This window comes from Lepisosteus oculatus, chromosome 7 (genome assembly GCF_040954835.1).
Source record: "Lepisosteus oculatus isolate fLepOcu1 chromosome 7, fLepOcu1.hap2, whole genome shotgun sequence".
Classification (NCBI taxonomy): Eukaryota; Metazoa; Chordata; class Actinopteri; order Semionotiformes; family Lepisosteidae; genus Lepisosteus; species Lepisosteus oculatus.
Window position 1 is genome coordinate 37,403,417 of NC_090702.1, and position 10,526 is coordinate 37,413,942.

General features: G+C 34.8%; 1 protein-coding gene across 2 annotated transcripts in view; it reads left to right on the forward strand.

The window, feature by feature from the left end:
• Positions 1 to 3,412, forward strand: part of lrrk2 (leucine-rich repeat kinase 2) — a 53,895-nt gene extending 50,483 nt beyond the window's left edge. For both annotated transcript variants that reach the window (XM_069192468.1, XM_069192469.1), the window contains exons 51-52: positions 486 to 618; positions 1,187 to 3,412. In XM_069192468.1, coding sequence (XP_069048569.1) covers positions 486 to 610 — 125 coding nt within the window. In that variant the 3' untranslated portion in view covers positions 611 to 618; positions 1,187 to 3,412. The remainder of the gene's footprint in view (positions 1 to 485; positions 619 to 1,186) is intronic.
• The last annotated feature ends 7,114 nt before the right edge of the window (positions 3,413 to 10,526 follow it).

A 10,526-nucleotide genomic window follows, 5' to 3' on the forward strand; every position in this document is an offset into this window, starting at 1 on the left:
TTATTCCTTATACTCTTTCTCAGGTTATAAGACACATTTCTGAGATATCAGACTAAGTATTATCGTTACCTATTGTATTGTTTATGTTGTGTGGTGACCAAAACTGAATCCACTATTATTAGTGATATACACTGATGTGAAAAAGAAAGTTCACCCTCTTAAGATTCTGTGGTTTAACATATTAAGACATATCTGATTTTCACCTAGTCAAAAAGTCCTAAAAGTAGATAAATCTAACTTAATGTGACACACACAAAACACACACAAATTTTACTTTGGCATTATTTATTCAACAAAAAGTTGAATTTTTTATCTTAATGTCCTTATCTATTATCTGTATCTATTGTCTGTCATTTTGTGGTTACGTTTTATGGATAGTATTAGTATTTTTCTTGTCAAGGTGTATTTATGTATATACAGTATATAGTTCTTCTAATATAAATTCCAGAGTATATTTTAATGTATTTAATGTTTTCCTGATTTAGAGAATGAAAAATCTGTTATGTACATTTGGAACCAGAACCTTCCTCTTGAAGTGCAAAGTTTGCAGAAACATTGTGAGATGAGACAAGAAATTGCAGAAAAAATGAGAATGACACCCTTTGATTGAACCAAGAGGTAATTATTTATATCCTAAAGCATTTAATTTGTAGAATTGTGTTATATCCTTTAGACACGCAGCAAATGAACAGTGTAATGTAAATAGCAGTAAGGTTGCTAAGGAAATACTAGCACCTTAGATTTAATCAGCATTTGTGTCTTGTGTCTTTTCAACGTCTTTTTGAGATTTTTTTTTTGTTTTTCTAATAAGACACATTTTTTCTTTTGTTTTTATTTCCAGTATAGTAATATTTTCTTAAACTAAAAAATGGGACAGTCACTTTTTTTTTGTTTTTGTCTAGGGGTCTCCCTCACAGGTTTGTTGTTTCTGGGTTGTCAAAGCTTCTCAATCACAATTATTTTGGGGGACTTTTCAGAGACCTTTTCCTTTCATGTCATTTTTTATTTCTGGGGAAGAGACTTAGCACTTTCTGAAGTATTGGATGAATACGTGACGCATCAGGAAAATAGACATAATGTGTTTTTATTACTTTCCTCTCATCATACAGTATATGTCTATTTTTAAAATACTTTGTATACATTTTCTGTTATTTGTTATTGCTGACCTTTGTGTTTTTTTTTGCAGAATTTGTCTGGGGACAAGTCCGGTGTGTACCATTAATAATGTTTCACACAGTACAGCTGGTACTTTTTGTAAATTTATTTAGATGTATGCTATTCTTGAAGTAAGACTATTAGTGCTACAAAATGTAAAAAGGGACAATTTTATTGAATGTACAAATTTTTCCTTGCTTAAGCATTTTAAACCTAAAGGAAAACTGAGTTGCATATTACTGATTATACCCCATATACTTATTCAACTTAATTATATGCATACAGTATGTAATAAACTTGAAATTATTTTGTGTACTCTGGTTGTGTTTTTCTCTTACATAACAGATGGACTTAATTCAATGTTTTTCTTATTTTCTGTGTTCTTTTAAATTTTATGTATTAATAACTGGAAATGGCTATTTGTATTGTGGCTGTCTATAGGGGTCTTAAAAATTAAAAATTCCAGCGTGTTTCTTAAAAAGAGTAGGGTGTAACCCTGGCATCCTGGCCAAATTTCCCAGTGGCCTTTACCAATTATGGCCTCCTAATAATCCCCATTCTCTGAATTGGCTTCATCACTCTGTTTCTCCTCCCCACTGATAACTGATGTTTGGTGAGCTTTCTGGCGCAATATGTCTGCCGTTGCATCACCCAGATGGATACTGCACATTAGTGGTGGTGGAGGGGAGACCCCATTACCTGTAAAGTGCTCTGAATGGAGAATGGAGTGTCCAGAAAAGAGCTTTGTGAGTGTAAGGAATTATTATTATTATAATATGATACAGTACAGAATTCAACAAACGAATGAAGGTGAAATGCACTGGGAGCTGATGTGAAAAATTAAATCGTCTTTACTGCCTATAGTATGTACTGTATAGCTGGCATCTGAAAACCTCATGTATTGGTGAGTGTTATAGGAAGCAAAAGGCTGTTCCTGAAGCAAAGGAAGCAAGAATTGACAAGAGCAGATTCTGAACACATCACTGGGCCATAGTGAAACTTACAGTAGCCAGTCTGGAACATGGGAAGAAACCAGGGCACTCAGACAAAGCCTACACATAGCAGAAGGTTACAAAGGCATACTACACTCCACACAGAAGGCACCCTTCTTATTACCAATGAACATACTGTTCTCTCAGAATCATGAGAATGATTATGTCCTGATAAGGACTCTACTGTATATAGCTTTAAATAATTTTAATCTCTTTAAGATTTTAAATCACATACTGTATGTCTAAATCTTTCCCTAGGTAAGTTAGTAATGTACACAAATCTCACTTTTAAAATGAATGAGGATACAATTCCATTTAGAATTGTGTTTGAAGTATCCTATTGCAATTTAACGATTTAAAATTTGCAATATCACACTTGTTGAAACGAAAATCTCACACACACAACAACTCCCTAAAAAAGAGGCCAGCAGGAAATGAAAAGTGCCAAACAAGCTGATGTATAGATCATTGAGTTTTCTTTATTGCTGTGTTTTGTTCTATCATGTTTTTTGGTTTATTGTTCTATACAGGACTTTTTGATTTTTTTCACATTTTCAGCACCTTCCTACACCTTCAGAGATAGCTAGAGTATACAGATGTTATGTCCTTAAAATATTATACTTGTTTAAATGTCTACTCTAAAGGCCTTTCTAAATAGTTACTGTGGTTTATCATTGTTAAGGTGTTTCTTTTGTAGGTAATTGAAATAAATATTTATTATTTGTAGCAGAAAATACTTACTATGTATTGGTTGTTAGTGAGTGCATAAGCATATCTTTACAAACTAGACAATTGCATATTTAACATGCATGTAGAAATGATACCTTCACCAAGTGACAGGCCTTTCTACCATTTCAGCAGTTACAGCCAACAATTATGTCTTTGTATAGTCTTATTAGAAGATTCCCGGAGCTTGACTAAATTAATTTAAATGTTATCCTTTTACAATGAAACCAGTAGGGCACCAAATAAAGCAGCAGTGCCAACCCAGCCCATTACTAAAGTAAAGTGTCTGAAGTACTTTGCTTACACACCCACATCCCAGTGAAAAATTCAGAATTCTATAAATAACATTTAAAGCACTGAATAGTTTAGGATCCAATTACTTTATTTTCTCTAATCATGGTCTCTTCAAACCAGTCTGACTTTTCAACCTTGATTTAACTTTTTTTAACGTGATTATCTCATTTTTATTTGGAGACTGGAATGTTTTTGTATATTTAAGATGTGCTGTAAAATAAAGATCTTTAATCAATACCAAACAACTTTTGTTTCAAATTTTGAAAATCCTTCAGAGTTAGCTGGAGATTTGCTAAAATAACATATACCTGCAGTGATGAATTTATGCATTTCTTTCAAAGGTTGCTACTGATTAGGAAAGGATAACTTAATGTGCATGATGTGTTTTCTTTATGTCCAGATCTCTGAGTGGAATGACTCACATATGTCTCTGATTCATAGTTTCTATGTAGTTTAGTTTCAGCTGCATTTGCCCACAATTAATGTGACTGAGCCAGCCGCTGACTCTCTGCTCTATTAATTGAATTCAGTTTTAATTTTGTTATTTTCCATCCATCCATTTTGCAACCACATTATCCGGGGAGTGGCAGAGCCTATCTTGGTAAGCAACAGTCACATAGAGGAATAATCCATGGTCAGAATGCAGGTTTATTACAGAGCACACACAGACACAGACATACTCGCACCTTGGGACACCTTTTTCTAGGAGCAAAATAACTTTCCAGTATGTTTTTGAACTGTGGGAGGAAGCCAGGGCAAACATGGAGGGAACATACAAACCCCATGCAGACAGCACCCCATTTCCAGAATTGAACCCAGGGTACCAGTGCTGTAAAGCAGCAGTGCTTGCCACTATGCCACCATGCTGACACTGTGTAAACATGCCACTCTTTTACATAATTGTTTATGGGAAAATATAGTGATGGAAAAAAGAACACTCTGGCCCTCCCGTCTGCGTGGAACAGGCTGAAGAGTGACTCATCCGTGAAGAGGACCTGATGCCACTTCTGGCCCAATTCAGGTTGTGACGTCTGGGAGGTGTGAGCAGAGGGCCTCTGACAGGTCACCTTGCTCTAAGGCCAGCAGCATGAAGCCTCATTGTCCTGTCGCTGATGCGGGCATTGTGTCTGCCGGCAGTTTCAGCAGCAGTACGGGTGGCAGATCTGAAACGATCTCTCAGATGGACCAATCTGATGTCTCGGTCCTGCCTTTTGTGCTCACTCGAGGGCGACTGGATCTTGGATGGTCATTTGTCCTGCCAATCAGCTGAAACCTTCTCTGCAGTCATGACACAGTGGAGCGGCTTACTCCATAGTGTCTGGTAACACTGGCACATGACATGCCTTGACATGACATGACATGTCTTCTGGTGACATTTGAGTCATTATGGAATGCACAGAAAACTGACTTAGTGTGGCCTTTTTCTTGCAGTGACCTAAGCTTTAAATTAAGGCCTTTTTAAAGGGGACCCAATCAGACATTATTCTACCTGGACCTCATTGGGTAAAAGTGCACCTAACAAGCTTTCGTGTGATTGGCAAGTTGCAATGCCTCACTGCACAAGCTGTATCGCTGGTCAGAGGGCTTAAAACAAATTGACATTTTTTTGTGAAAGTACATCAGCTATAACTATAGTATTCTCATTCCAGAAAATGCTGTTTCTTTTTTCCACCAATATATATTTAAAACTGGGAGTTAGAAGAACATTTTTACACCAAGAGTTGTGAGAGCCAGCAAAAACTTCCCAAGCCCTATTACCAAAGCCAACACCATTGCCCCTTTAAAGAAATAGCTGAGTGAAATATTCAGATCCTTTAGTTACTGATAAAAAGAGCAAGACGGAAGGAATGGTCTTCTCAAATTTGTTTTACGTTAAGCAGTGCTAACTTAAATTTGACTATGCTAAATTTCTTTGCTAATAAATTTAATGTAAACAGACTCAGAATTCTTTGGAAGTACAATCTAACTTGGACTCACCCCAAAAGGAAAAGTCAGATCCTGATTTACACAAGATAAATATTGACTATGGATTTTGCGTGTAACCATAAAAGTGGTCTGAAGGTGACCAATCACATCATCATTTTATATAATTTATTTAGGCAACATCTTTGGAGTAAAGATGAGTTCAACTAAAAATTACTATCAAATTTACATAATTTAAGCATTATAACTGATTATATATTTATAAATTACATATTGTTCTTGTGAAGCCCCCCCTTTCTCCTGCAAACGAGAGGAGGCCATTTAGCCTATCTACAGTAGAACATTTTTGTTTGTATCAAAGATTTCACCCAGCTGTATCTTGAAAAAAGATAGGGTATCACTTTAGCTTGTTTCAGCCTCCCACTTTGTGTAAAAAAGTATGTCTGTTTCAGTTTTGAGTGGACTTCTTCGTAGTTTCCATTTTTATGCTCCATTTGATTTTCATTGTCAGTTCTGGAAAGATCCTTTGGTTTTACTTTGTCAGTGCCTTTGAACATTTTGAATACTTATGTCCCTGTCCTGTTTAAGTTTTTTGGCCAGTCAATGACATTAAGTTATGGAATGTATCTGGTAAATGCTTATATACTGTACTGTAATGCATAACCATTTTCAAGCATTACATATAGTAGAAGGTCCACTATAAAGCAAGGCATGTGAAGAATTGAAAGAAATGACTTAAAATGGATGAAATTCAGGGGCAACTTTTTGAAGGCTAAATTGTGCATTTCCAGAATAGACTTTAGCCAGGACACGGGTTTACAGTGCCGTACGATTTTTGATGACCAAGCAAAGCAAATGTTGGCTTTGTCAGTGTTGTTCCACATCTAACAACACCATTTTGTCAGGACCTTGGTTTAAAATCTAGTCTGAAGGATTGCACCTTCTATAGCAGAGTGTCCCCAGTCAAAAGACTGGAGGAATTATTTATTTTGCAGATTTGATCTTTTATGTCTTTTGCAAATTCTGATACAGAGACAAGAGTGCCATCTACTGACAGATCAACATCACATGCAGCAGCAACATGGTTTTTCTTGGAGGTCACCCATCCCACTGTTGAGCAGGCCTAGCCTTACTAATATTCTGTGATTAGACAAGATCAGGCTAAAAGGGGATCGTGCCAAAGTCCTCAATATGTTCAGGAGCTATTTAATTGATAAGGTTGCTGCATAACCCATAAAATCTGCAAATGCTGACTACCTTTGAGTAGAATAATGTAAGATTCATCGTAAATGGAGGATTGGCCCTTCAGAGTATTTGGTTTCTGATTGTGAACAACTTTCTTGTGTTCAATCCCACAGATGGAATAAGGTTTAGCGATTGAGACAGCCAGTCAAGAATATTTTGTACCTGCAGTTAACCATTTCTTTTTTATTTTGGATATATTCTTTGGATCATCGTCATGATAGAGTGTCCATTTTCAGTCTTGCTTGATCTTCATGGCAGAGGGAAGCAGGTGTTTGGTTTATATTGAAGTTTATTATTCTCTTAATTAATACGTTCCAGGGTGTATATATGATAAAAAACATAATTGACCCACCCATCAGTTTTAACAGTATCAGTTGGCATGAGTGATTTTGCAACATGGGCATGTTTTTTTACAGGAAACATAAACCGGATGAATATGCTTAAAAAGCTCAATTTTATCTGACAAGGCAATTTCCAATTGTTATTCAGCTCTAATTTGGTCAGTTTTTTTATCTTCTCTCAGAAGAGGTAAATTTAATGAAACCAAGCTTCAAATGCCACATTCATGCTGGCAATGTCTAACAGTAGCCTTCAAAACTTCATATACTGAAGAGGTGCAGAGGTTGGACATCGCTGTCTTTAGAATTAAGATTCCCAATCCACTTGTCTCACACCCCATAGTAGCAAGATAGTTTTGTATCTACTTCCTGGTAGGTCTCCAGCTTTAGTAATAGCCTAAAATGTCTTAATAGTGTATAGTAGATTGTACGGTAATATTTTGTTGATCTTAGTGCTATGTAGTGTAGTTAACATATACATTTTTAATTTTGTGGGTGAAAAAGGAAAACCAAAATCATTGGAATTCCTTGTCTATATTTGCTGTTAATCAGGAAAGGAAACACATGCTTCATTTAAATTATTTTGATTTAATATTAAGATTAAAAAATGTTTAACAATGGGAACAATTTATCAAAGATTGATAAAAGAATGCTCCTAAAAAATCCAAAGAAATAAAAAACTGAAGTGACATGGCAACATTCACTAAAAGAAAATACAAAATTGCACATTTTCTAACCATCTTGAGTTTTTCACAGACAATAACGAAGCAGAAACTTTTTGTAGGTCTGAATATACAAAAAAGAATGAACTTTTAATGATGAACAATTTATCTAATGTTATATTGGAATACACATTAGATTTCTGAAGACTGTTAATAGGACCAATATCTAAGAAAATCAGAAAAAAGGTTGTTTATTCTAATGCCCATCAGTATTATAAGGTACTGGCGATTACTTCATCTGAGTGGATTTAAGTGTTTACAAGATGTATAATTCAATGAAACCAAACAGAAAATCAGAATAAAAAATTAAAATGACATTTAATGATGAGCCATGTATAAGGCTAAAATGAGGTGAGAATCGAATGGCACCTAATTTAATTGATGCCAGATAAAAAGGGTGGTGGATATTAGACAGAAAGTAAAACAAAAGACAGTTAAAAATCACAAATACCAAGTGACCACTGAGAAAGAAACTTCCTTATACCTCTCAGCAGGTTCTTAGAACCATTTAAACTCAATATGTTCGTATACAGTACAAAGCCTAATATAACCATATATTTCATACAATAATGTACAAGTTTTAACCCAGGTTTTCTGAGACTTTCAAAATCTCATATCTCTAACTAGGTAAGTTAGAAATCTATTAAATATCTTTTTCATCAATACTGATTACACAATTCAAGTATGAATTTATGGTATCTACCGTAAGAATTAGGAATGATTTAATATAATATGTTTCATTTTATTATGCTTCTTAAAATGCCTATATGGCAGTTGCTGAAGTGTACAATGGATAAAATGACTTCCTCTTTAATGTAGCAAGTCATCAGTTATTTCTTAAGTTACTGTTCTTAATTTTACCTGCTTGTTAATAAAAAACATATTTTCTAATCAGTTTTTGCAGGTCACATTAGCATACTCAAATACAAGAAGTATTAAAACCCATCCTGCATGTCCATAAGAATAACTAAATGATATTTTTCTGACACTGTATCTTATTCCCATAAAAGACCATGTGAAAGATGTGTGTGTAATAAAATGTGCTTAGATGTGATAAATCATGGTTTAACACCCTTACTTCCTCATATTATTTAAAACAGGTGACAATCAGAATATAAGACAGGGCTACAGGGCTAGCATTCACAGTTAACAACTGATGGCTTTGTCATCTATTACCTAACAACATGAAGCTGCTTTCAGAGCTCACCCTTGTGGCTGTGTTTTTTCTGCTGTCAGGTATGTCACCTTAGACAAGACAAGAAATTTAAAATGATGTAAACTTAACATACAGAGTAATAAAATCATAAGAAGAAAGTCTTAAAAAATATGCTTAATTCTGAATTAATTTTTAGTCTCTTACAGCTTAAGAATTTTATTTATGAGGTTTCAGGCTGTTTTGTTTTTGGTGTAGTATATGATTAAGCTGTCAGCACCAGCACAATATTGCACTACATCTTGTCAGGTACTAATCAATCATTTTTACATAATCTTAAATTAAATAAATTCAAATTCTCTTAACAGACATATTACTTTTTAAATATGGTATGCAACATATTTATGTCCAAATTTGCAAAATTACAAGTGTCACAAAATGATCTTTAACTTTTACATATTGTATAGGCCAAAACATGCTTTCTTCTGATTGCTCTAAAAAGATTTATTAACAGTCTCATGTTAGAGACTGTGGATTAATTTCACAACACTGTCAACCACCTATCATCCTGCTAAAATATCTGAACTATATGTTTAAAGAGGAGGGCAATACTACTGCTTGCTGCCTCCTTTTTCATTTTTTTTGTTCTTAAAGTAGTAATTGAACTGATACTTAAATGATAATAAAAAGAGTGAAATTGTTTTTCACCTATCAGCAATAAGAATTAAATATCTAAAGGAACTGAAATTCCTAACGACAGAACTAATTTATCTTTGAGTGCTTGTCTTTACTGTGTTTTGGCAGCGATATGTTGATGTGATTTATTTTTGTTTTTTAGACAAGACCTGTTCTGGTCAACATTCCACAGATTTACCTCCAGGTAAATATTTTAATTATCCCTATGTATTTCCCAAAGATAAACAAATGTTTTCAAACTGAATTATAGTTACAAATACAGAAGTAAAAGCAACCAGTATTAATAATAATGTAATAATGAGAGTAAATGAATGGTTATAATACAGATATCACATACATTTCTGGTACTTCTCCATTGCCTTTTTTATGTACATAACCTGCATGCAGTTTAAAAATCAGTGATCTCAGGATATCATTAGTACCCATTATTATATTTAGCTTTTTAAACCAACATATTTCTCATACTAATATTTAAACATGCTACAAATCACCTTCTTCAGGTTAAATTAATCTGTTTAATCAATTACCTGCAAAAATCCTGCGGTAAGTGTTAAGTGAACAATAAATTAGTTATATTAAATACCCTAGTGTTAAATTAAACAACAAATTTATTTCTTGATATAGTCAAAAACCTATAACCTATACAGCATGTCTTAAGACTGCAAGATGAAACAGGACCACCCGGTGAAAACCCACAGAAACACAAGGAGACCATGCAAACTCCACAAACAAGACAGCCCAGGCTGGAATCAACCCAGGCTGGAATGATGCCCAGGACATACAACACCACTGTGCTGCCCAGTACAATTACACATTAAAGATAAATGAAGTGTCCAGAAATTTCAGTGTACTTCCATGTCAAATGGTTTGATATGACCACTGTATACAGTACATGTCAATGCTCCCAAACCTTGGTCCTGTAGATATAAAGATCATCTGGCTCTCATTCTATCTGAGGTCTCAGTTACTTAATTATCATTGACTTTAACATGATCTTTAGTCACTAATTGAAGATTATTGTAAAACCTTCATGGAGCCACACAGTGGTTAGCATTGCTGCCTCCCAGCACTGGACCTTGGGGTCTATGCCTAGGGTGCAATCCGTGTGTAGTTAGTACATTCTCCCTTTTTTCATGCGGTTTTCTCTGGGTGCTCCTGTTTCCTCCCACAGTCCAAAGACACACTGGTAGCTTAATTGGCTTCTGGGAAAACTGCCCCGGATGTGAGTGTGTGCATGTTTGTGTCTCTGTGTGCCCTGTGATGGACATGCATTCTGTCCAGG